This window comes from Myotis brandtii, unplaced genomic scaffold (assembly GCF_000412655.1).
Source record: "Myotis brandtii unplaced genomic scaffold, ASM41265v1 scaffold416, whole genome shotgun sequence".
NCBI lineage: Eukaryota > Metazoa > Chordata > Mammalia > Chiroptera > Vespertilionidae > Myotis > Myotis brandtii.
The window spans coordinates 741,604-769,468 of NW_005365989.1; the positions used below are offsets into that span (position 1 = coordinate 741,604).

Sequence of the window (27,865 nt, forward strand, 5' to 3'; positions counted from 1 at the left end):
ACCCATCCCTGAGAAGAGCTGAACCAGTGCTGTGAAAGGTATTTCAGTTAAGTAAGTTTTATTCCCAAAGAAATGACCCATGATGGGCCCACAGAGATGTTTATGCAGCAAGAAACACAAAACTATTGACATGTTCAATAAAGAAATTCAAGTATTTGTGAGCACTCCATGTAGGAAAGTACATAAATGGAATCACAGATTTTCCTCAACTCTACTAACAGTGTTAGTTGCTAACATTTTGTGAGCTTTTACTATGTGTAAACCTTAGGCTAAGTGCTGTATTTGGATGGGTTCATTTGATCTTCACAACTCTATAAGGTAGGCCCTATGAGTAGTATCATTTTAGAGAAGAGGAAACTATCCAAAGCTATAATTTCTTCAGCAGTTAGGTGACTAAGATGTGTGGATATTGGTCAATAAGAAGACTTCTCTGACTTTGCTTTAATGATCTCTTTAAGAAAGGCACAAACATAAAAGATTTTGGCACAATCTCATATACTTCCAGACCCTTAAATAAATGAAGCAAAAAACTTTACTTATCAAGAATATTTGCATCAAGCATCACCATGAAGCATTTGAATACAGATGGGATTACTTACTAATATACTCATCTTAAATTAAAAATATCATAAGTGTAAAATGCATTTAACACACCTAATTTACCAAACATCATAGTTTTACCTAGCCTACCTTAAACATGCTCAGAATACAATATCCAAACAATACTGGCAACATAGTAGACCACAGAGTATCTGTTGTTTACCCTCCCAATGGTGATGGCTGCCTGACCTGAGCTGGGGCTCGCTGTCACTATCCAGCAGCAAGAGAGACTATCATACTGCATTATCACTAGCTCAGGAAAAGATTAAAATTCAAAATTCAATTATGGTTTCTACTGGATGCATATTGCTTTTGTGCCACTGTAAATTCAAAAAATCGTAAGTCGAAACATCGTAAGTTGGGAACCATCTATACTAATGTATACTAATTCCCTTTATTTTTCAAGAAAGGAGGCACATAGAAAGTCTGTAATGTTCACCGAGTGATCTCTAGATCCCTATTTACAAAATTGTATGCAAAATATTGAATCTTCATTTTATATGAATTTTCTTATGGAAAAGTGTCACATCTTTCATCAGATTCCCAAAGTATTCTATGGTTCCAAAAATGTTCAAATTCCCTGACTTGCACACCCTGGCCCTGGCCCTGGCCTTGGCCCTGGCCCAACTTTGGGCATCATATCCCCACTTGCTCACATTATTCCATTTCTAATCTTAGAGAACTACCTGTGATTTCCAAAGTTCACAATTGCATATACTGTACTTTTCTTTCAGCTCAAACTGTCCTTCAATTTTCTGTCTAAAGATTTCCCACTCATCCCTCAAGGCCCAACTGATATCCAATCCCTGTGAAGGTCCCTTTGGCACTTACTGCTACTCCAAGGATTTTGATTTCCTAGTGGTGCCTGATACGTGGCCCTCTAATGGAGAAATCAGCACACATAACAGCGTTCTATGTAAATGTTCATCTCCTTGAGTGTGAGATGAGCCCCTCAAATAAAAAACTATGTTATTTCTCACCATTTTTACTATCTCAAGCATTCAACATAGTCCTTCCCATATAGCAAAGGCTTGGTACATTTACTAAATTAATTGATAAGTGAATGTATAAATAAAATGCTATAAAAGAATCAATTATTGGCTTTATCTAATTAGGTACTATATGACACAAAATTCACAAGAAACAATGTTTGCCCATAACGATCTTCATACCTAATACTTATTATTGACCTATTTATATTCACCCTGATTCCACAAATAATCTGATTCTACTGTTCACAAAATTCTTTCACATACATGCTTTCCTCACAACTTTCCACTTTTAGCTCGTGTTTCAATTTTTAAATAGTTTGCTTTGTGTACAAAAGACATGCTCACTATTATATTATGTGTATTAAATGTATAGAAAAATATAAAGAAAATAAATACCACCCAGAAAAGAAAATGTATGACTGTTCCACTTTTCAAAATTATAAACTCACTCTTTGAGATTTAAAGTGAGTTGTCCCAGATCACAGAGCCAATAATGAAGAAGTTGGAGGAGAAGCCCATCTTTTCTTACACAAAGGTCTAGAGCAGCGGTTCTCAACCTGTGGGTCGCGACCCCTTTGGGGGTCGAACGACCCTTTCACAGGGGTCGTCTAAGACCATTGGAAAACACATATATAATTACATATTGTTTTTGTGATTAATCACTATGCTTTAATTATGTTCAATTTGTAACAATGAAATTGGGGGTCACCACAACATGAGGAACTGTATTAAAGGGTTGCGGCATTAGGAAGGTTGAGAACCACTGTCCTAGAACAAGGGTGGGGAACATCCAGCCCACAGGCCAGGCCTTATAAGACTAGAGTCTAGAGCAGTAATGGCGAACCTTTTGAGCTCTGCGTGTCAGCATTTTGAAAAACCCTAACTTAACTCTGGTGCTGTGTCACATATAGAAATTTTTTGATATTTGCAACCATAGTAAAACAAAGATTTATATTTTTGATATTTATTTTATATATTTAAATGCCATTTAACAAAGAAAAATCAACCAAAAAAAATGAGTCAGAGGTGACACGCGTGTCATAGGTTCGCCATCACTCATCTGGAGAATATGTATTTCTAGACCAGTAGTTCTCAACCTTAGCTGCACATTAGAATCACCTGGGTATCTTTTTAAAATCCTGATTTCTGGGCCTCATCCTCCTGAAATTCTGTTTCTTTGTTACTAATGTTGTGGCCCCACCCCATAACAAAGAAACAGAATTTCCGGAGGATGAGGCCCAGAAATCAGGATTTTAAAAAGATTCCCAGGTGATTCTAATGTGCAGCCAAGGTTGAGAACCACTGGTCTAGACAGAGGAGTTGCAAGCTATGACCTCCCCACACCCAGCAACATCCAGCTGCTGCCTGTTCTTGTAAATAAAGTTGTACTGGAATGCAGTCATGGTCTTCCGTTTACTTGTTGTCTACAGCTGCTTTCATTCTACAACAGCAGAGTTTAGTCCTTGTAACAAAGTGTATGGCCCACAAAGTTGAAAATGTTTATTATCTGGTTCCTTACAGAAAAACTTTACCAACCCCTGCTCTAGTCTTTCATTCTAGTTTCAGAAACATGGGTTTATTCTTTGGGTCTTTAGTAGAGAAAATTATTTCTTCCTTTAAGGAAAGGGTTTTTTTCAGATGCTATATACATGTAAGAGGTAAAATTCATACTAAATATGGGCATGAGTTCTTTTAAATTGAAGCTTTATAAAATCAAAACACCAAAATGAATATTCAAACAAAATGCCCTACAATAAACAAAATGTTTAGTATGAGGGCAAGAGCCATGGAAGGCACTGGGGAAGCTCTGGACAGAGAAGTTAATTCACCGGCACTCGCACAGTCCCTTTTCCATGTACCGTTTTGGCCCAAAGAATCCAACTCACCCAATGACACTTCCCAAATTTCAGTTCCACTTTCTTGATTTTTGGCATAACTAAATACTAACAGAATATATACCGTTAATACTTTCCTTTGTAAAAAATTAACTTTTAAAAAAAAACCACGAGCCCTGGCCGGTTTGGCTCAGTGGATGCAGCATCAGCCTGCGGACTGTAGGGTCCCAGGTTCAATTCTGGTCAGGGGCATGTGCTCGGGTTGCCGGCTCGATCCCCACTGTGGGGCATGCAGTAGGCGGCTGATCGGTAATTCTCTATCATCACTGATGTTTCTAACTCTCTCTCCCTCTCCCTTCCTCTCTAAAATCAATTAAAAAATATTTTAAAAAAAACACAGGAAACTTAGTTTTCTCCTAAGAATAATATCTACTAGTATAAAATCCAGGCCTAGTTGTACTAATTAAATTTTTTCTAAAACATTAAATTACAGATGTATATCTATACTAATAAGAGGGTAGTATGATAATTAAACCGGATGTCTTCCGGACAACCATCGGAACATCCTTCCTGACAAAGCCAGGCCAGGACGAAGCCACCTGCCCGCGGTCCTGGGGGCACCAGCGGCGGTGGCTGTGGCCTGAAAGAGGGAGAAGCCACCTGCCCTGTGGTCCCAGGCGCCAGCTGCAGCCAGGAGAGGGAGAAGCCGCCCGCCCCGCGGTCCCGGGCAAAAAAAAAAGGGAGAAGCCAACTGCCCACCTCCCAGGCGCCTGGGGCTGCGGCCTAGGCGAAGCCGCCCACCCACGGTCCCCTGTGGCTGCAGCCTGCCTGGGTGAAGCTGGCCCGGGTCCAGGGTGCCTGCAGCCAGCTGGAGGAGGGAATCCTAGGTCCTGGGTGTGGGGCAAAGGCAGAGGCGGTTAGGGGCAATCAGGCCAGCAGGGGAGCAGTTAGGTGCAATCAGGCAGGCAGGCAGAGGTGGTTAGTGGCGATCAGGCAGGCAGGCAGGCAGGTGAGCAGTTAGGAGCCAGTGGTTTTGGATTGCGAGAGGCAGTCGGACAACCCCCAAGGGGTCCCGGATTGGAGAGGGTGCAGGCTAGGCTGAGGGAGCCCCTACTCTACCTCTATGGCCTTGGACAAGTCAGGGGATTCTCTGAGTCAGTTTCCTCTTTAGTGAGTTGCAAATGACCTGGGCATTATATAAGATAGTGACATAAGAGTGCCTGGCATGTGGTACTCGGTGAGTGTGAGTTCCCAAATCCCTGATTTGGGATGACATTTATCTGGTAATAAATTGTACATGCAAAATGTATGTGAAAATGCAAAAGAAATATAATGTGAGCATAAGAAATGTATATGACCTTGACGATCCAATAAATGAACACAACAGGAAAGAAGTTTAGTAGCTTCCAATAACAAGACTATGACTAAACTTTAAATGAACATGGTCTATCATCCCTCTTAATCAGTAGATTCAAATCAAAATACATCTATAAGCTTATTGAATTATTTATTAAATAAATCCAGTATTTACTGAATTAACAAAAGTTTTAACTTAGATTAGGAGATCAAAGAAAGCCTTTCTGGATAAAGGGCATTTCAGGTGAGCTCTGAATGGAGTTAGCCAGCAGAGAGTTAAGGGATAGGTGCTCCAGAGCATGTGCAAAGGTCCCGAATCAAGGAAAAAATTGACAAAGTCCAAGATCTAAAATATGTTAAGGCGTGCACAGCAGTTCTAGTTATTCTATAATACTAAATGTGTTTCTAATTGTGAAAAAACAAAACAAAACAAAACACTGAAGTTGGAAGATGAAGTGTTCTGTTTGACATCTTAAAAAAACACACACCTCACTCTGGCTGTTTTGGAAGCAGAGAAAGAAATTGAATATAAAAGATAAATAGCTCTACAAACTAACACTGGAAGGCACAAATTAGTGCAATATATATAAAAGCTGTTATCTCGGAAACAGACAAGATTGCTTAGGAAGAAAATACGTATGAAAATAACAATAGACATGCACTGACTGCCTACCACGTGTTAAGACACAGGTTTAAGTACACGGCAAGCATTAATTATCCCAACAATAAGGAAACAAGGTCATACTGCTAGTAACTGGATGATAACCAATCCAATCTGATTCCAGATTAAGGCATTATAAAGAAGCCCAGGTAAAATCCCCAAGGGAATCCAATATTTACAATTCAGGCAAAAGAAGAGCAGCCAGCAAAAAAAGAGCTGGTCGGCAGGGGAGGGGGGGGGGGGGGCCGGGGACGGACACTAGAAAAATGTGGTATGGAGAAGTCAGATGCATAGAGTTTCCAATAAAACTGAACATTTTATTCAAAAAGTTGTTGATTTGCCAACTGGCTTGGCTCAATGGTTGAGCATTGACCTATGAACCAGAAGATCATGATTTGATTCTCAGTCAGAGTACTAGTCCGGGTTTCCGGCTGGACTCCCAGAAGGGGGCATGCAAGAGGCAGCCAATCAATGTTTCTATCTCTCCCTCTCTTTTCCTCTCTGAAATCAATAAAAATTTACATATTTTTAAGTTGCTGATTTAATGAAATAATATTGCAAAACATCAAAAAGAAAATGAGAAATCAGGGTGAAAGACAGATATCCTAGGAAGGAATGGCAATTAGATTGACAGCAGACTTCTCATGAGCCATAATGGAATTCAGAAGATAGTAGAATAAAATCATCAGGATAATGAGGAAAAACAAACGTCAACCTGGAATTGTGTGCCCTGCAAAATTAACTTTGAAGAATATCAGGACATTTTGGATAAACAAAAATACAAAAGTTGACCTTGAACATCCCTATACCTAAACACTTCTAAAGGGTATACTTCACCAAATACAAAAATGATCCTATAAAGAAAGGCTAAGATGTCAGAAAGTGTTGAGCAAAGAAATTAGTAAACTATAAATCTAAACACTGTCTATAAAATAATCATATCTAATTTGAAGAAAATATTTTCAAGCTCAAAACTAAAATATTCTAAGTAGGAATGAGATTAATTTAAGAAACAGTATTTCCTGACCTTAAAATTGGTTCAAAGGAGAGTTAAGACTATAGAAAATCTTTAGACTTTGTCAGATAACAATGCATAACAGAATCTCAAAGGTAACCACTAAAAGAACAGAAATAAATTCCAAACAATGGTAGTAGAAAATGAAATAAGAAACAAACAAAACCTTAATTTATTTAAAGGAATGACAGGAAAGAAAAAAGTGTATAAAAAGCAATACAATGGAAATCAAGAATTTTGATGGCAGTTATCAAAGCTACCATACTGCACAATTCCAAGAGGCACCATTGTAGTCGATATAACTGGCCTAAACTGAAGTACAAAATATGTAAATTGATTTAAATAATTTCATATTACCTGATTAGATTAAAACAAAAATCCAGCTGCAGTTGGCACACCTAAAGCACAACACCATGAATGGACTGAAAATAAAAGTTCAAAAAATAGATAGACTAGACAAATATTAGCCAAAAGAAAATGGGATAACTATACTAGTAACAGGGGGGAAAAAACACAGACTTTAAGACATACAGCAGAAAGAACGTGACCACATACAAAGTGGATGAAGGGTTCAATTAACAAGAAAGATCTAGTAATTCAAAACTCAAATGCATACAATTTCAACATGTATAAAGCCAAAACACAGGGAAACGTTTGCAAAGTCACAAGCAGAGAGGATTATTTTAATCTATTTATCTCAATGACAAATATGTCAGACCCCTCACCCCTCAAATAAACAACCATTACTACAGGTATAGATGATTGTAAGGCACAATTAACAAGCTTAAATTTCTGGACACATATAGATCCTTCTAGACATATACATTCTTCTCAAGCACACAATGGGACATTTACAAAAACTGATTAATTAAAACTGACAATAAAGAAGTCTCACAAGAACCAAAGAACTATTGTCATACAGAATAGTTCTCTGACAACAAATTAATAACATTAAAAGTCACTAATAAAAGAATAAATGACATTCATTGGTAAAATTTCTAAGGTACCAATAATATTGCAAGGGTCAAAGATGAAATCATATTGGGAATTTTTAAATACTTACAAATAAAATATAATGAATATGTTACATATTAAAACCTATAGAACACAGTGACAGCAGCGCAATGAAGGCATTTTATTGCCTTAAGTTCTTACATTTGGAAAAAAAAATAATGACAACTTAACTAATTAAGTGGTCAACTTGAGAAGTTAGAAAAAATTATTAAGCCCAAAGCAAAGAGAAACCAGGCAATAATAAAGATTAGAAATAATGTAGAGCCCTAACCGGTTTGGCTCAGTGGATAGAGCATCAGCCTGTGGACTCAAGGGTCCCAGGTTCAATTCCAGTCAAGGGCATGTACCTTGGTTTCGGGCACATCCCCAGTGCGGGGTGTGCAGGAGGCAGTTGATCGATGTTTCTCTCTCATCGATGTTTCTAACTCTCTATCCCTCTCCCTTCCTCTCTGTAAAAAAATCAATAAAATATATTTTTTCAAAAAAAGAAATAATGTAGAAAACAAACACACATAAAAATAATCCACAAAGCCAAAAATTGATTCCTTTTGAAATGATTAATAAATGAGAAAAACTTCTAGTGATCTTAATCAAGGAAAATGCAAATAAAATCAGCATTGAAGAATACAACTTAATTATAGAGTCAGTGGAGATTAAAAAGCTAATAAGGGAATACTACGAACTTTATGGCAATTAATTTAAAAACTGATATAAAATAGAATTATATATACAATTTTAAAATTATTTGGGGGGAAAGTGAAATTCTCATTCTCAATGCTTTAAAAATTCTATCAGTGGTAAAATTTTCTCACACCAGGTCCTGATAGTTACAGGAACATGATTTACCTAGTTTCAATGAACAGATTGTTTCTACCTTATACAGATTCTTCCAGAGAGAACAGAGTGGAAATATTCCCCTATTCATTTACAGGTCAGTATAACCGTGTGGCCAAACCCAGACAAGGACAGTAGGAGAAGAAATATTATATACCAATCTTATTTACAAAAATAGATGCAACATACTAAAGAAAATATTAGAAAAGAGCCCAAGGTATTATTTTTTTAAAGAGTGATAAAAATACATCATAATCACATTAGCTTTATCCCCAAAATGCAAAGGGAGTTTACACAGGGAAAAATATAAATATCACTGATAGCGTTAACAGAGTAAAGGAGATTTTTAAAAATCATAATTTAAATATATATGGAAAGTATTTTATATAACTCAATATCATTCATGATAAAACTCTTAGAAAAAAAATATAGAAGTAAAGGTCCTTAATGGTATCTATCATCATCAACATCAACAGTGAAAATCAGGAAAGAGACAAGGATACCCACTATTGTTGTTTCTGTTTAACAACTATGTGCTTGAGGTATTAAATAGTGCAGTAAGAAAAAGGAGGGGAAGGTAGGCCAGGTATAGACGTTTCAAAATAAAAACAACAGAAATGTCATTATTTGCACAAGATATGACTACCTATATAGAAAACTCTGAAGAAAGCACAAAGGCACTTTTGGAATTAATAGTTTAGCAACATAGCTGAATATAAAAATCAATATACAAAAATCAACCGCATTTATATATACCAGCAACAAACAATTTGTATAGTTAATTTATAAGAAAATACCATTAACAATAGTAAGAAAAAAATAAGGTACTTAAGAATAAATTATCAAAAGATATTTAGAAGCCATGGAGAATATTATAAAACTTTATTTTGTGATGTTAAGAAAAACCTAAAGAAATGGAGAGATACATGAGTAGAATTAATAATTAATAAAGATGCAGTAAATAGAAACAGACTCATAGAGAGCAGGCAGACAGCTCTGGGGGGGGGTCGGGTTTTGGGGGGGAGGGATTGAGAAAAAATAAAAGAGAAAGAACTCATTAACACAGATAACAGTGTGGTGATTTCACAAGGTGTGGAGGGGTGTGGTTGCAAGTGGAAGAGAGTTTGGGGGGATAAATAGTGATAGAAAATAAATAAAGAAAAAACAGAAGCAAAAATTGTTTACATTAAAAAAAATTAATGTATTCATTCTCCCCCACCCCCCAATAATCACTGGTTTCCATGCAACTTCAATAAAAGGCTCATGAAACACTTTGACAGGCTTATTTTAAAATTTCTATGGAAGAACATAGGCCCCCAAATAGCCAAAAGTAAAATGGGTATATGTAAGACAAGAGAAGGAAAAGAAGGACTTTGTCTACCAGATATCAAAAATAGTAGCCCGCCTTGTGGGGTGGCTCAGTGGTTGAGCATTGACCCATGAACCAGGATGTCAGGGTTCGATTCCCGGTCAGGGCACATGCCCAGGTTTCAGGCTCGATCCCCAGTGTGGGGCGTGCAGGAGTAGACAAACTGACCATCAGATTAGAATTAAAGATCTCAGAATGAAAGACCCTTACAAATACGGAAATGTATACTATTACAGAAGTAGCATCATCAATGCCTGCGAAAAGGATAGACTTTTCAGTACATGACTATAAAACAAATGGGCATCAAAACATTTATGGAAACGTAGAATCAGACCTCTTCTCACTCTACAAAATCAGTCCCAACTGTATTAAAAACTTAAATGTAGAAATCAAAACTATGAAATCCTTTTTAGAAGAAGCATACAAGAGTTTTATGCTTCTTTTCCTTTTTCCTGCCCATCTTCCTGGGCATACAAGAGTTTTATGACCTGGGCATAAAGATGGATTTTCCAACTATGACACAAAACTGGCAAAGGAAAAGGAGGGTACAAAGACAGGTCATAAAATAACATGACAGAAAGACTCATTACCCAAAAATATATCAAGAACACCTAGAAATCAATAAGAAAAAAACAACAACTCAATAGAAACTGAGAGGGAGGGGAGATTCGACAGAAGAACAAACAGAGGATAAATAAACACATAAAGAGATGTTTCACCAGAGGAATGCAAATTACCACCACAGCCAAATATATTTTAATCTTATACCAACTAGATTGATACAAATTAAAAAATTTAATAACATCAAAGGTGGACAACTATATGCATCAATAGTAATCTTTTATGCTGCCTATGGGAGCGTAACTTGGTAACAAACTTTGAAAAACAATTTGGCACTATCTTGTCATGTTGAACATTCACATAACTCTACATTTTACTCACAGATATATATGCTACAAATATCAACAAGTGTGCATCAAGCGATATTCAAGGAAAAAAAAAGGGAATCAATTCAAAGGTTTACTAACTGGAAAATGCATTGATAAATTGAGGCATATTCACCAGTAATAAAAATAAACTAAGGCCACATTCAACAAGAAATCTTAAACATATGATACTGAGTGAAAAAAAATAGGTAGCACAGGCAATACAAGAAAGACACCATTTTTATGATCCCTCATCAAGTAAAGCCAGACAACATATTGTTTAAGGATGCATATACATGCTATACAAAGACTTTAAACAATAGAATATTTACCTCTGGCAGGGAAGAGCGGGGAAGTGGATAAGGAAAGACCCCACAAGGAGAGGCAAAGGCTCTGATATTGCTCTAGTTCTCGAGTTGTCTAGTAGGTCCACGCATCTTCACTCCTTTATTAAGCTCCGTAATTTATACATGTTACATGTAAAATGTTATAGGTGTCAAACAATACAAGGTAAAATGTGCTTTGAAATATTTGGCTGGTTATTCTTAAAATATAAAGCATATGGGATAAAGGGATACAGACACAGCCAGTATCAACAACAATTAATAAAACTCTTGCTATGAAGGAGGGCAACAAAGAGGACTGTGGTCAGAGGGGAAACCAATTTGGAGAAAGAGTTTTTGTTTGATTGGTTACTTTTTTTTGTGGTGTTTTGTTTTGTTTTTTAATTGTGAAATATTTCAAGCATAGAATTGTCAACCATTCTCCTTTTTCCCCAAAAAAGATAAAGCATTGCAGATACTGTTGAAACACTGTGTGCCTCCCCACCCCAAAAGGAAAGTAATTACATTTCCTTTTATTTTTTAACTCAGAGTTGCTAATGCATGCCTAGATGCTGCAGGAATTCTCCAGGAGGCAGGAACACGTGTGAATGCTGTCCACTTGCATCAGTATTACCCTGCTAATTCACCAGCAGCAAGGCCAACGGTTTAGGAAGCTCTCTGCTCAGTGCAGATGGTCCCACGCCTCTCCTTTCAGCGCCCTTCTAATGAAGAACACACAGAACTCTAGGGTCCTGGAGCCACAAAGTACTAACTGGCATAAATATCAGGATCCAACCCCTACCCACAGCACCCCTCCAATGCTCTAACTCAGCGATTTTCAACGAGTGTGCCACAAGAATTTTTAAAACATGCAATACTTGACCATTGAGTCAGGGACATTGACCTCTTTTCCCTTCAATTGTCAGATAAAACCATGACAACAGCCAACACAACAATAGCCATCCGGTGTAAAGGAATCAAAATTATACCTATCTTTTTTTGTCAGATTGGCAAAATATATAATATATACTTTGGTGTGCCACAGAATTTTAGTAACTAGTTTATGTGTGCTACGAAATGAAATAGGTTGAAAATCACTGCTCTAACTAGCTGACCTATGCACAGATGAGATAGACAGATGAAAGAGGGACAGGGACAGGGATAGGGACAGGGACAGAGACAGGGACAGGGAAAGGGGTAGGGATAGGGACAGGGACAGGAACAGGGACTGGGACAGGGACAGGTATAGGGATAGATAGATATAAAACAACACATTTTCTTCAACTTAAATAGTAAATAACCAAAGGATGGAAATATTTTTCCTAACTAAAATGAACTAACACACATACTGGTTTGAGAGGTGACTCTCAATAGTAACCAATAAGATCAATGAAAAAATGGAGCTGGGGGGAGGTATAAAAAGAATGACATGGTCAGAATGAAAGAGGGAGGCCACCATTAGAAAGGAGGCAGTATATTAGCTGTGATGTGTACATATGGGAAGCTTCACTTTGTTCCTAATCAATAGTTAACAGATAATTTTCCCTCCTGGAATACCTCAAAAAAATACAATCAAATAATAGTGTTTTATCTCAAACTATCATACGAATCAAACCACCCTCCTAAAGTTCACCAGCAAAGCAGCTCAGCAACCTGTTGTGGATGTGCCATCTGATAAGGGACTACAGGCTTTCAATGAATCCTATTCAACAGGGCAAACCACACCATCGTGTTTACTGGTAATAAGAACATAAGCTACAGGCAGCCGACATGATGCATTATCACTGAAGACCATGAAATAAGAAAGAAAAGTTCCCTTTCCCTTGGTCTCCCACTTCCACCTCTGCACCCTCTCACAACAGATTTGCATAAACCAAACCTACCACTTCTCTCAGAAAATAAAAAGCACTTTTATGGTGCTTGATTGCTAAAAAGGCAGTGGATATCACATGGTAGCTGAGTGAGGTCTCCGTTACTGTTATAAGGTATAAAGCATAATAAATTTGAAAGTATTAAAGTTATAGGAAGCTGCACAAAATAAAGCAAGTGCCCACGATAAATGTTCCCCAGTGGACTAAAGTTATAGGTTTCAAATAGGGTCTGTAGTTCATTCTCCAATTTCACCACCCACACTGTAGGACCAGCAACCCCATCTCTCACCTGGATTCGTGCAGAAGCCTCATAACTGGTTTGGGCCACCCACACCTACTACCCTTGAGGCCTGGGTTCCAGGCTGCAGCCAGCGTTCCCAAGCACAATCTCATGGGCAGTGCACTGCAAAGACTCCCCATTGCTCAGCCTTGCATAACGTGGCCCCTACTCTCCTCCCAGTCTCAGCTCAAACCATGCTGGAGCCCCTTCCCAACCATGACCTTCTCTCTCTTAGTGGAACCCATGCCTCCAGCCACTTCCCTCCCCCTGCCCCCATCTGCCAGACATCATTCTGAGTGTACAAGTCCCAGGGAAGCCTCTCCTGACTGCTGGGCTTGGTCTGATATCCCTACTCCTAACGCATCTAATGCCACACACCTCTCAAGTGTAGACGTTGACATTTCTTTGGTTGATGATTCAGTTAGTGTCTGTCTCCTACATTTAATCCATACAGGAACACAAGTGTCTTGCTCATCATTTTATTTCCAGCTCCTAACATGGTCCTGACACATGGGAGAGGTTCAATAAATAATTAATTTTAAAAGTAAATACTTTTTCTCCGTATATATTTAAAAATAAATATAAATATAAAAACTTCAAGTGTGGGAATAAAAATGTTAGGCATGCAGTTGTGGGTAAAAGCAAGTTTACAGTTGTTCCTATGGATAATAGTGCAATAATTAATAAATAACAATACAAGAATAAACTGTTTCACATACTCACGGCTGTAAACCTACTTTTACCCACTCCTGTATGTATCTAGTGCTCCTGAAGTATATGAATGCTATCTATAAGTCCAAAATTTTAATTTCTGCTCCAGAAGGACCAACAGAAGTTAGTTGTCATGCCTCCCAAAGAATCTCTGATTGTACATTCATAACAATACTCTTCCAGGTCTAACTTCTATAACCCTTAGAAACCATTCTCCTTCCTTAATTATACTCATGTAGAAGCACACAAGTACACAGATTCTAGGATTTCTGTTTCTGAAGTCTGCACTTAGTTATATTTGAAATGTATTTTTTAAAGAAATCTAACTCTATATTTCCACATCACTAACTAAAATACTTTCCTATTGAATCACTGTAGGACTTTTACCTAACAACAGCAACATCGTGCTCCATTACAATGGTGAAGTTGAAATTTTTTCTTTATATCATAACTAGAGGCCCAGTGGGGAGCGGGGGGAGTCCCCTCAGCCCGGCCTGAGCCCTCTCACAGTCCAGGATCCCAGGGGGAGCAGGCCTAAGCCATCAGTCAGACATCCTTAGTGCTGCCGCAGAAGCTGGAGAGGCTCCCAGCACCGCCGCTACACTGGCCAGCCATGAGCCGGCTTCTGGCTGAGCGGCACTCCCCCTGTGGAAGTGCACTGACCACCAGGGGGCAGCTCCTGGGTTGAGCATCTGCCCCCCTGGTGGTCAGTGCATGTCATAGCAACCAGTCGTCCTGGGTGTTCTGCTGTTAGGGTCAATTTGCATATTACCCTTTTATTATATAGGATTGCATCACAAATAGGAAAAAGATATATAATACCATCCTCTCCTCAGTTATTGGTGAATATAATACCATCCTTTCCTCACCATAGCTTCTAACACTGTAACTTGACTTGGCTCCCAAAAAACATTTATTGAATGAATAAAAAAATGATCAAATAAAAATTACTAATCTATAAATATAAAAGCCTAAGCAACCCTTACGACCAGTCAACTAAACGACCGGTTGACCGGTCACTATGATGACGCACTGTGCACTGACCACCAGGGGGCAGACGCTCAATGCAGGAGCTGCCCCCTGGTGGTCAGTGCACACCCACAGCCAAGCTCCCGCGGTCCCTCCCCACCACCGGCTGGGTGGTCAGTGCACTCCCACAGCCAACCTCCCGCAGCTGGCCAACCTCCCGCTGTCCCTCCCCCCAGCAGGCCGGTCCCGATTGGTCCCAATCGGCCAGCCAGGCCGAGGGACCCCACCCGCGCACGAATTCGTGCACTGGGCCTCTAGTTGTTAATAAATCAACTGTTACTCCAGTGAACTATATTCACACTGGAAAAAAAGAATAAGATGATATGCATTCATCCCTTTCACTTTTCTGAAAATTTCAACATCCTCTAAATAACCAGGCCTTAAACAACAATGAAATTTTTAAAGTAAAATTAATTGAAGTAATTATGAAATAGCCTCACCTTGTCTAAAATATTTCTCACCTACCAAAACCACACAGGAGTAAAGTGTTGAATTCTTGAAGGAGAGGAACAGTGCAAAGGTACAACCATGTAAAAGATACATAGTTATACATGGACTGAAAAGATAAACTGAAGAATAAGAAGAGATGAAGAAAATCAGGGGAAAATTAGGGAACAAAAAAAAATAATAACCTTGTGGCTAAAAGCAACTAGATGAAGAATCAGAGTGCCCACAAGAGAACAGAAAAGCATTCAATGATTTGGGACACCAGGCAGCAGACACTGGTATTCAAGAATGCAAACAACAAACAATTATTATTGGAACAAGAATTGAAATTGATATTGTTTGGTCTTTCTTTTCAAAATTACAAAATTAAATTATGTATAAAATTGTATATTAAATCTTGTAATACTACCACTTGATGATAAATTTGTTTTTTTCAGAGTTTAAAAAATTCTGAGTTGCAAAATATCCAAATATAAGTCCCTTATTTCTGAAAGTCAAGAAAAAGTTTTGGGAATACACAGGTTTGTAACTGACATTTTTTAAAAATAGGTCTAAAATATTCCTTGTCATAAACATTTTGTTTATACTCTGAAGCAAGCACAATCATTCATTAATAAATTCTCCTTAAGCCAATTTCACCCATCAGTTGCATTTCTGGCATCCTGTGGAAACTGGGACTATGTGCTACTCTACTTGGAGGTCACAGAGAGAAAGACATCTTAATTTGAATTCACCAATACCTGAGGAGAGGATGGTATTATATATCTTTTTCCTACTTGTAATGTAAGTATGATAGATTTTACCCAAAGATATATCTGACCACTTCATAATGTTTTTACAAACATTATTAAGTTTTGGCTAAGATCACAATATCTTTCAAAATGTTTTCTAAATGCATTTCTGAATGTATTACCTGGCAATAATAATTATCACATTTCCCTGCAAGCTTTTGAATCAAAAGATGTGGCATTGGTAATGTTGATGGCAGCGATAATAAAAATTATAAAGATGAATATTTTTGCAAACTGAAAATATTTTTTAAAATACTATATAAAACCCCTCTTGAAGTTCACTGAAGAGTTTCAAACTTTTTTCAGTTTTAAAATACAGGCTTTGAGATTCTATCACTTTGTCAATAGCAAATAGCTACTTAGCAATAAACAATGCAAAAGAATCTAGATTTCCAGATCTCAGTTAAATAACTTTCTTCAAGGTAGCTATTGCTGTCAATCAAATAAATTTCCATTGCTGAAGGATATAATAGGAAGAGTTTGAAACTGGAAACATAAAAACTTCAATATCCATCCTGATACTACCATTAAAAACATATATTTTTGGATGGAACTGAATTATAAACGCTAACATCCCCCCAAAAAAAAATCCCAAAATCGGAAAAGAAAAAAAAAAAAAAGCATCCAAGACAGAGATGTTTGCCTGGAAGTCACTGCAGATGCCTGGACCAGAGTTGATGTCACCGCAGAGCTGCGGAGCCTCCTCCTCTGTGCCTGCTTCGCAGTGATCTTGACCCCAAGCACTCTGTCCCAATACCCCCAGGTCAAAATCCCACGCCTCCTCTTCAGGGATCAGTATCAATTGTCCACAAGGCTTTCACTATTAATTTCCCTCAACAAGAAAACAGTTTTTATTTATCTAGAATCCCACAACATGAATGACAATTGTCTTCTGGACACTGAGTATTAATTATAAATGTGGTTTTCTATTTTTCCTGTCAGAATATATGCCCTCTTGGGGCAGGGCCTATCTCCCACAAAGCCCTCTATGTGGTATAGTTGCTAATACAGGGATCTGAACACAGCATATACTGAAAATATATGGTGTCCCCAAAACATGTATACACACACTTAGAATAATTATAACATCAGTGTTTATTAAAATACATTTCATTTTCAAAATTGAGCTATCAGCTGTTAAAGTATGTATACTTTGGGGACACCCTGTATATATTAAATGCACCCTCAATAAGAATAACTATAGGTAACCAGCTAGGTAGATAAAGTATCCTATGTCCATTGCCTACATATTAAAACCCGAGGGGCAAAACTGAACCTATGCCAGAAATCTCCAGGTGGTGATATAAATAAATATACCTTTCTAAACTATTATCAAGTTTTACTAATCTTAAGTGGATATAAGAGTAATGACTGACAAGGTACGCCAAATTTGCATGTTTTTCCTGTCTTGCACTTCAGCATATTACACAATATCCAACCTAGTGTCCACAACTATCATTTCAATATCCTCCTTCATTAAAGCTCTTTTCCCAGTTTAGCAGTCTCTAAATATCTTATATTTAAGACTTAACTTGAGAAATCTGAAATTAAATCCTTCCATTTAGATGCCTTGCAATTCAGCTAAGTACCCCAAAAGGGAATGTTTAAATTAATGGAAGATTAAAGCAAGGAAGAACATTCTAAAAGGTATTCCGTAATGGGGCTTTGTCACTACCTTCTCTGTTTTATTGGAAAAATAGTCTTTTCCCAGGGGGGCTAACAGTTTATATGGCAAGCATTGGTCCAGTTTAACTATTTGAAGTTAAAAATGTCAGAGCAGAAGAAAAGTTTGTAATGGAAACGCTGACAAGCCATGAAGTAAAGAAGCAAAGGCAGGTGCTCCTGGAACCCAGGGTCATAATTCAATCAAGCTGTATTTTGACGTCATCTGTTACAGAAAAAGCCAAATGGTTTATGAACAGCACCAGAACCCCCGAGATTAAATTACAGCCCTGATATTTAATCATGAGTCTTACTGTGTTATTTCTAATAACACAATACATTTTAACAGTTATTCGTCAACTGCCTTAGCCAAATTAGAACACGTGATGACAAGTGAGCCGGATTACGATGTCCATCTCTCACTGAATTTTTATTATTTTTTTCAGAAATGGTAGATTATACAAGTTTTCCTCTTCTTAAGAAATATACAGTTGGTACCAACGGATTGAGTCCAAACCTTAATTAAAAGCAGCATGGGGCCCCTAACCAGTGGGTCAGGACATCTGTATTTGTGTTCTTTTGTGGCCAAATAACCAACTGTATGATCTGGACAAAAGACATGTAGCCCTCCCAATCCTTGTCTCTTTACCTAAGAAATAACAGAGCATCTCAAAGTCTCCTGTAAATCTCAAGTTTTATAAATTATTTACCTGAAAAATAAAACAATATTATGTAGTTTCTTTGGGATTCCCTGAGTATCCAAGTGCAAAATTTTTATAGCTGAAAAGATGAAGTTTTAATTCAATTAAAATCACTGATCAAAGAGACATTCTAGTACATGTGGAATTGTAAGCTAAACTTTTTAGAGGCAATATCAGCATCAGCAAATAAAAAGGGTCTTTAAAAAGTAATGTACAAATACTGTTGAATGTGTGAAAGGCTGTTTGCAAAACAAATCAATACAGGCACATCCAACAATGAGTTGCAGTTAATAAACTACATATAGTAATTACCACCAATGGCAGTCTAGAAAGTCATTCATTAAATGTTAATTGTCACACAAAAGTACAAAAGCATCCACTTGAACAATAGTGTAGCTGCACATTTAAGTAAAATACTTTCTTACAGCTCAGAAATTTATCCATATAAACTGATTTTAAACACACCTGGGTATTTGATATGCTGATTAATCGGGCCTTATTTATTTTTGAAATGAAAATAAACATGACAACCTTTTCAACACTTTTGTTATTCATATATGAGTCTGGTATAAAATATAAATATTACTTACAGCGAAGTGCTACCACTCTTCTTTAAAGATTAAATTGCTACTTCTCTTATGTCTCTCTCATAAACATCAAGAGTCATATGGTTTAAAACTATACACCTGAAACTCCTGTGCATATTTTATTGCTGAGTCTAAGTGAGCACAGATTTTGAAAATGTATTATAAACTTGGTGGTCAATTTTAAAAATTTTATTCAGAGTAATAAGAAACCATAACAAAAGTAACCTTTAAAAAAAAAACCCTATTATGTACCTTACTTTCTCTAATACTTAGCACTATCTAATTAACTTGGAAGAACACCTGGTCATACAAAATAGCTCATAAAAAAAAAAAATAAGGAAAGAGGGAATTTTTTTCTGTTTCTACCTAGCTGAATTTTGATCCTACGTCTGTGCAGGTTCTGATTTACTGAATACATAGATACAAATTCTAAAGGTTTGCCCAAGAACACTTTGGTTCAAGACTTGTAAACTGAAGAACGTTTAAAACACACCATGTTCCTTATTAGGCAACTTAAGATCTGTTATCTTGGCTTATGGGAACTGATCTAAATAGCATCATAATACTAAACGTTGAAAATCACAGGCCTGGGGCCCCCCGGACTCAACTCTGTGCCTTGGACGAGGTTGCAAACTTCCAATATAAAATATAGTTTACCATTAGGAGGAAATGTTTGATCTGTAAAGCTTACAAAATTACTTTGTTTATCATAGCAGATGAAAGCAAAAAGAAATAATTTTAAGCTCAAAACAAAACTGTTTATATGACAGTCTTTACTGCTTCATGATTCTAAGCATTTAAGACAGATTCGAGCAATTAACAGCATAAACTTTCATTACATAGTTCTATTATATATGTTTATGTGACTTAGCTGCTCATCTGTTATTTAAGTGATTTCCTCATTACAATAGTAGGGTAAAGATAATTTGCTGATGCTGTCAAAAATGTTAAGCATTTCAGTCTCAACAGATCTTGGATCCCCACGTTTGTTTAATGCACTTTATTTACTTAAGTCATGTCAAATAGAGTATTGCTTCTTCCTTCTGAATTTAGAAAATGCAACATTTTAAGCACGTGTCTGATAAAAGAATATCAAAACTTCCATACTGCTTATTTTAGAGATGTTGATAGAATTTAGGATTATTGTTCTTAGATATTAAGTTTCAAAGATCTAACAATGAACTGCAAAAGTTCTTTTACAGTGAAAGGCAAAAAAATCTTCATTTCTTTAGATATTAACAGAGCAGGCTTCATTACCTCAACTTTCAGTACATAAAAATAAATGAAAACAAAATATTTTCACTGGCACCTATGGAGACTGTCAGTTGAATAAAAGCACAACTTTGAAAATATCTACTATATTTTCCTTGTAATAATAACAATAGTAATAACAACAATAGTGAGACATACAAAGACACAGTGAAATCCAACATCAATTAGAAGGCTAGCTTTTATTTGGATACTAATGCAGGAAAAATAATGGGCCTGAGTTTATATCATTTTTTTAAATATGTTTTTTAAAATGCTTATCTACTCTAGCTTGGCTGGTGGCTCAGTTTTTTGGAACATCATCCCATACACCAAAAGGTTACGAGTTCGATTCATAGTCAGGGCATATACCTAGGTTGCAGGTTTGATCCCTGGTAGGGGACATAGGGAGGCAGCCGTTCGATGTTTCTCTCTCACATTGATTTCTCTCTGTGTGTCTGTCTGTCTCTCTCGCTCCTTCTCTCTCTCTCACCCTTCATCTCTCTAAAAATCAATAAACATATCATCGGGTGAGGCCAAGCCTCAATAATGCATTATTATCCCTATATAATCTTGAAAAAGTAAGCTATATCTAACTTTGTTTGTCAGTGTATGCATGTGTGAAAAGGATATTGAGCTGGGCAAACCTGGGTTTTAAACCTAATTCATTATAGGCTGCCTTGAGAGCAAGTTGTCTAACATCTCTGAATCTCAGTTTCCTCATCTATGAAATGAGCATTGTAATCTTTGCATCTCACTTAGTTCTTGTGGGAATTTTAAAAATACAATACATATAAGGGACATAGCATACCTCTTGGCGTATTAAGAAGCACTTTAATTTTGTCAGTGTTGTAACCCTCCACACCCTATTTTTCAATTTAACATCTTGCAAATAGTCCCAGGGGAGTTCGGGCTAAAGAGAATGATCAATATCCAAAATTCAGTTCCAAACCTTAGAAAGTATTCAAAGGTCGCATGCACAGGCTGAAGCATTTGTATGCACAAATATCAACACATAAATCCTAATACTCTATTATGCAATACAAATTACAGCAAAACACAGTAGTGAAACCAATGTTATTCCAATAAAGGATTTGCAGAGCCATAGAGAATTAGCAAATCAAAATGTGTTCTTTTAGAACAGCAAATAAAGGCACAGAAATTCCTTAACTTGAGCCTCAGTTTTCTTTGGTTGTATAAAGCTAAGCGGTTTCTATCTCCTATATCCCATGATTCTAACATAATGGGTTTAATACCACTTTACTTATTAACCTAGTAAATTACTCTGCTCTTTACAAAAAAAACATGCAACCATTATGACTTGCACTGTAATAGTAAGGTTGTTTTAAAACACACACACACACACACACACACACACACTTAACTCTACTCAACAAACACTTTTAAGGGGAGGCCAATTTTTCTTCATGCCATAACCTTGAATTCAAACTAGTGGAAATCAATTCAGGATGCTGACCACTGAATTTTCTCTGTGGTACAGTACTACCCCCTGGATTTGTTTTTTTCTCCCTGAATTCACTAAATTGATGGGTTGTTTTGGTGTCATGTGGATAAAGGCTAACTAACTTGTATGAATATCAAGAAATGTTTTTCCTCTTTAAAAAATGCCATGCCAGAGATGTGGTGTATTTTACTACTGCTCTTAATTGTCCAAACACCCATCGATTTGGCAATCTTTAACAAATGCTGAACACCTAAGCAAAGCTAAACAGTTACAGGAGAAAAAGCTCAACTTTTAAACTGAGGGAGGAAGATGTAGTATCCATCACAGACTAACTGTAAATACATGTAACAGATGTGACTAGGGTTGTTCTGGAGTATAGATAATCCTAATGGCCCAACTTTAAAACTACTTTTTAAAAAGATCCTAAAGCTAGCATGTTTATCTTTTGCTTATAAAAGACTCAGAGTAACCAAATAAACAGTATCTTTGTTATATTAGAAAATTAAGCCCTTGTTAACCAATAAATTATAGACTCTAGGAGCATTTTTTTTTCTTTTGGTAACTTTGCCATCCTACGTTTTAATGAGAATAATTTTCCAATTATCCAGGCATGTGGATACTTTTAGTTTGTTATAAGATCAATGATATAACGGATATTAAACCTCTTTGTATAAGTTACCATATGGGTTACAACTATTTCTTAAAAATAATTCCAGAGACCACCAATCTCCCAGTTAAGGTCATCGTAGCTCTGAACTATCATGGCTGAATTGTTTTAGTGCTCTCTGCTGAACACCTGCAAACATCAAACAAAAACTGCTGGTCCTTTCCTGGGTTGACAAAAGCCTTTCATGTGAAAAATGCTCCCTGGGAATGTCAGGCTGTAGCTCAGGTTACATTCCATTCTCCCTAGCAGCCTCCCCATTTCTTAAGGTGGTAGGAAAAACCATGTTTGTGAAATGAAAGATTAAAGGGAATATGGCCACACTTTATTTTCATTCTCACATTGCAAATCACGATGGAGCATCCTACATTAATGAAATCAAAAGCTACTGGGAACTTTAAGCATGAAATATGACCAAGACTCACTGAAAAGCTATAGCTGGTTTTTCAAATATGAACAGTTTACTTATAGCTTGGATCATTTTTTCCTGGACCCAAGTTGCAAAGCTACCCATGAAAGTGACATCTGAGATCACTCAGGACAATGGAAATGAACCTGAAATAAATTTAGAAAATTATTTCTCTGTCCAAAGTTACCTCATTCATCCTTCCAGTTAAAGGCCAGTTTTCCTGATTTTTTAAATTCATTATGCTTTAAAAAGACTTTATCTTTGTGGATAAATGATTTCTTATTGAGTGGAAATATAAGCCATTTACTTCACTAATAGCCCTGTGTTCAAATATGTCTTGAATAGATGAGAAAAACCAACACTCCAATCTGTACCCCATATATTATAGTCACCATCATACTGCACTGGATGAATACCTTGCATTTTCAATCCAGTACCCCAAACAAAAGAGCCACACATTTTTACCTTTACAAGTCAACATTTGGGCCAGAAAACTACACCTGTGGTACAATGTAACTTAAAGTTAACACCTTGAAATAATCACAGCATCTTCATCAGAAATACCATAACATCACACTAAGGATGAAGTCTCTGTCTGAGTTCATGTATGCTTGTATGTATATGTGTACACACACACACACACACACAGTTGTCTTAAGAACTGTGTAAGTTTAAATATATTATCACTTACCAAAATGTATTAATATACATTCATATTTGTCCAGCCTATACTCCCTATAAACACTTAAAATAAACATCATAGCAAGGACTCTATCTATATGTGAACTCAGAAATTTCATGCTTCTGATTCACCTGACTTTATGAAGCCATACCTAAACTGACATAACTTAAGATACTCCAAATGTGTCAATTTTCACAAAGTGCAAAAGAGTATTTTGCACTGACTTTGAAAGCAGTCTATCTCTGTACTTTTCTGACATAATCTACTTCTAGATTTAAAGTAAATACACATTTTCTTAAGTAATATGATGAAGAAAAGTATTGTCAGAGATAAAGTTAGCTACTGTTTGGATAATGTCTAACATGAAAAAATTAATTTGTCTAGAAGAGACACTTGTGTTCACCTTTACTTCAAAGTTGTATAAGGAATACAGAGATCTCCAAGATATAAGACTAAAACAAAAAAATTAAGTCCCATTAACACTCCCTTCTTTTTCCTCAGGTTCATTAGATTGCCAGTACTAGGCAATCAGCTCTCACAGGGTCAGGGCAGTAAAACACAAACCTATGGAGAATAGTACTTTAATCAAAGTGGACCCCCAAAAAAAAAACAAAAGATAAAATATAACTATAGGAGGCATCTCATATTTTATAAATCAAGTTACAGAGTCTAAAATTCCCTTAGACTTATGAGTGCCAGAAGAAGAAGAAGTAGTTTACTTGGAAATGAGCAACTTGTATAAGCCATTCATTTTATAAAAATATACCAATTACACAAATCACAAAGGTGAACAGATTTCTCATTGCTATGAAATTTAAGCGATGTGAAATTATATTCAATAGTTAACAGACAATTCCACTAGCATCTCAGAGCTAAAAAATGTCAACATTTACCAGCCTGACTTAAGAATAGCACTCTGTCTAATGTACTGTTATGTACCACTGCCAGAACTAAAATACTGCAGCTGTTTAACCAGCAGAAATGGATTTAAGCGTTGAACCTAAAGAATAGCAGGCAACAACGTATGCCTCCTTTTGATATGAAATTCAGTGGACAAAATAACAAATACATTTTAACTAAATATATTTTCAGTTTTCACTTTTAATAAGAGACCTTCAGAGAGTCCCCTATGACAACTCCTCCTTAGATGCCAGATAATCAATGCGCACCCAGTTTCCTTTGTGAATAGCGCTAACGTCTTTTTTAAGCATCACCCAAAGACCTTTCGTTTAGAAAATGTGAGGTTCTTCCCAATTTGCAACTTTAAATATAGCAGAAATTCATTGCACACATGATACATAGGGGAAAGAAACAGCTAAAGCATCAGAAAGGATATTTTAAATATAAATGAATTAATATTTAGCTCTCAGCTTAGCAAGAGGCTTTCTATTTACAGTTATGGTTTACTACACAGCATTCAGCTGCAAAATTACAGACTCATTTCTTGAAAAGGGTTAATTATACATAGAACCTAATAAAATTGATATTATTTACAAGGGATTTTCCCTTTTTATGAAAGTTAGATTTTCCCCCTCTATTTCCAAATAGGGAACATTAATTTATTTCCCTCATTTTAACATTGGCCTTATCTTCACATGTTTGATTATAACTGTATTAGAAAATTGCTTTTAAATTAAGTAATGGAATTCTGAGAGTTTCCTTGATTAAAAAAAAAGGGCCTAATTTTAATTTTGCAAAAGATGACATTTTGTGTAAGTTATACCACTGATGGATAATGAAATAACCATATCATTACAGACTAAAATTTCAATGACTTTTTCAGAACACTTCAACAGAGCCAAAAATATACAATGAGTGAATAAACAGCAAAGAACATTTAACTACACATTAAGACAAGAATTTACATACTTGAGCCAGTAAAATGTCCACTCGCCAAAGAAGTTGGTCCATTTTTCCCACTGCTCACAGGAGGTGAAAACATCTAAAAGAAACAAAGAAATATTACTGTTGAAAAGAAGACATTTGCTGCTTCAGAGTTCATCAAAGATCTTTCATACTCTCACTATATAACTTAGAGTTTATGCTAAGGGCTCATCTTAGTAAAATACATCACCATCCAACTTAGAACTAAAGCAGGCACAACATTGGCAATCACCCCCTCCGCCCCCATTACCACTCCTTTCTTTTTCCTCAGGTTCATTAGATTGCCAGTACTAGGCAGTACTACCACATTTTAAACAAACACAGTCCCCATAATGTTATCAAGATTCAGTTTGGAAGGCAGCAGCCTCTCTAGAAAACACTAGTTTTACAAAGGAGAAGAAAAAAGTTGTTTGTTTTATATGAAAACCTTGGCCATAAACGTGGCAATGTCCATTTCCAGCCCGTATAGGATTTGCCTGTTATATGTGAACCCAAATAAAAATAAAAGTGCCACCTGCACTAAATTCTCATTTCATCTCTAACATGAGAGCAATTTGAAGCAAGACACTCTCTCTCTCTCTCTCTCTCTCTCTCTCTCTCTCTCTCACACACACACACACACACACACACACACACACACACACTCACTCTCACTCTCTCTTTCACTCCCTCTTCTCTCCAGCATTTATTTCGACCCTAATTGGTTTCCCTCTTCTTCCACGTATCTAGTGGACAATGCGCACCTTCCCTGGGTCAGAGCCTGCAAAAAGCAAAGGAACGAATGGAGAAAGTGCAGCAAGCAGAAAGGGGGCTACGAAGCTGCTAGAGCTATGTTTCCTGGCAAAACTTCCGAAAGCCATTTCTCCAAAAGAAGGTCTAGAAGAGCAGCAGCAGCAGCAGCAGCAGCAGCAGCAGCAGGGGCAGCAGCGGCAGCAGTAGCAGCAGCAACATGAAAGAGCCCCACTTACAAGGTGGTTTGGATTTTATTTATGTGTTTTGTGGATTCTTTTCATTTTGCTTTGCAAATGCATCTTACACCAAACTCATCTGCCACTGAAAATCAATTCCCCTGACATGAGTGAGACTTGGTTTGGGAAAGGGAAGCAAAGGGATGGAGAAGGACCAAGTAAAGCTATAAAACTCCACAAGTGTGTAAGTTCTTCTTTGTACTGATCTCATAACTATGACATGTATAAAAACAGTATAAAGGGTTCTAAAGAATGTACGCTCGATATATACATGAGTGTTCAGAATCCCAGGGGGGAAAAAGTAACTAGGTAACTACAGGTCCTACTAATCCAAAGCATCATCAGTTTAAAACTTTAAGAGACAACGGGGTCTCCTATTTTCTCTTTTCCATTTCCAGGAAAAATAAGTAAATAAATAAAATGAGTAGTGCTCCAAGTATTAGTACTTCCAGGGTTCATTGAAGGCCAAGTTTTAGGGGTGATTTGCCATTTTAGGGGTGTCTGTTTTTCCTTTCCATTGGGGTGAGATTCAATTATTCTGGGGGATTTGTGGGTACGGAATTCAAGGCAAGTTATTAGACTCTGGAAAAAAAAAAAAAAGCCTGAATCGTTCATCACACCCAAAAATTGTAGTTGAAACTTATCATAAACACCTTCATTTTACTGAGGATTTAGCCAATTAAAAATTATTTCTGTCCTGTAGATTGCTATTGGTTTCTAGCTCAGTGTTTGGGTTTTTTTGTTTTGTTTTGTTTTGTTTTCACAGCTGTTGTTAGTTTCCACCGTTCTTTCTTACCGCACTGAAATCCAGTAAATCACTCAGCTCTTTGTCCGTCCCTAAGGCAGCCATTCGCTGTTGGTGATGCATTTTAGCAAAATCACACAAACCTAGAAACATGGAAATAACCGCAATCAGAAAATCCAGTCCCAATCCTTGGGAGAAAACACAATCGGATTTTTGGAGACTGGGGGGATTGGGGGTGAGGGTGTGGGGGTGGGTAGGATTAAGGTGGAAAGGAGGGAGGGATGGGAGAGTTGTTTTGTTTTGTTTTTTTTAAAGATGGAATAGGCAGCAATAGCAAAAAAAAAAAAAAAAAAAGCGATATTGATACTGTATTTCCAAAGAGACGATCAAAACTGGTAACATCCACTATAAAACCAAATCCGGGAAGTAAAAAAAAAAAAAAAAAAAGAGCCGCTCTTCAGCGCATCATTTTATGCAACAGGAGGTAGAGCGAGAAATGAATGGATCATAGAGAAAAGAGAAACTACTGAGAACGATCCGGTCTCAACTTTCCCCCCACCCTCCATCCCACCCCCTCGCACACACTCACACACACGCACGCACACACTCACACACACCACTCCCCTCCGCATTTCAAAGTAGCTATAAAGAAATTAAAGATGAGCGTCTCTGGAGTGAAAACACGGCCAAAGGGGGAGGGGTGACAGGGTCGGAGGAAGGGGGGGGGGTGGCGAGCAGAGTGGAGGGTCGGGTCCTGTAATTGTCCAGCACCCACATTTGTGAAAGAAAGGATGGT

The 27,865-nt window shown here is 37.0% G+C and overlaps 1 protein-coding gene across 12 annotated transcripts in view; it reads right to left on the reverse strand.

Annotated features, from left to right (window-relative positions):
* Window positions 1–27,865, reverse strand: part of TCF4 (transcription factor 4) — a 340,777-nt gene that overhangs the window by 310,906 nt on the left and 2,006 nt on the right. For 7 of the 12 annotated variants that reach the window (XR_001363545.1, XM_005873610.2, XM_005873626.2 and 4 more), the window contains exons 1-2: window positions 26,100–26,116; window positions 25,342–25,414 (exon numbers count right to left, since the gene is read on the reverse strand). Coding sequence is in view for 11 of the 12 variants with exons in the window: in XM_005873610.2 (XP_005873672.2) it covers window positions 25,342–25,414 (73 nt within the window). In the remaining variant the exon portion in view is untranslated. Of the gene's footprint in view, window positions 1–25,341; window positions 25,415–26,099; window positions 26,117–27,120; window positions 27,213–27,865 lie in introns of those variants that run through there. The other 5 variants (XM_005873627.2, XM_005873628.2, XM_014545617.1 and 2 more) reach the window with 2 other exon arrangements.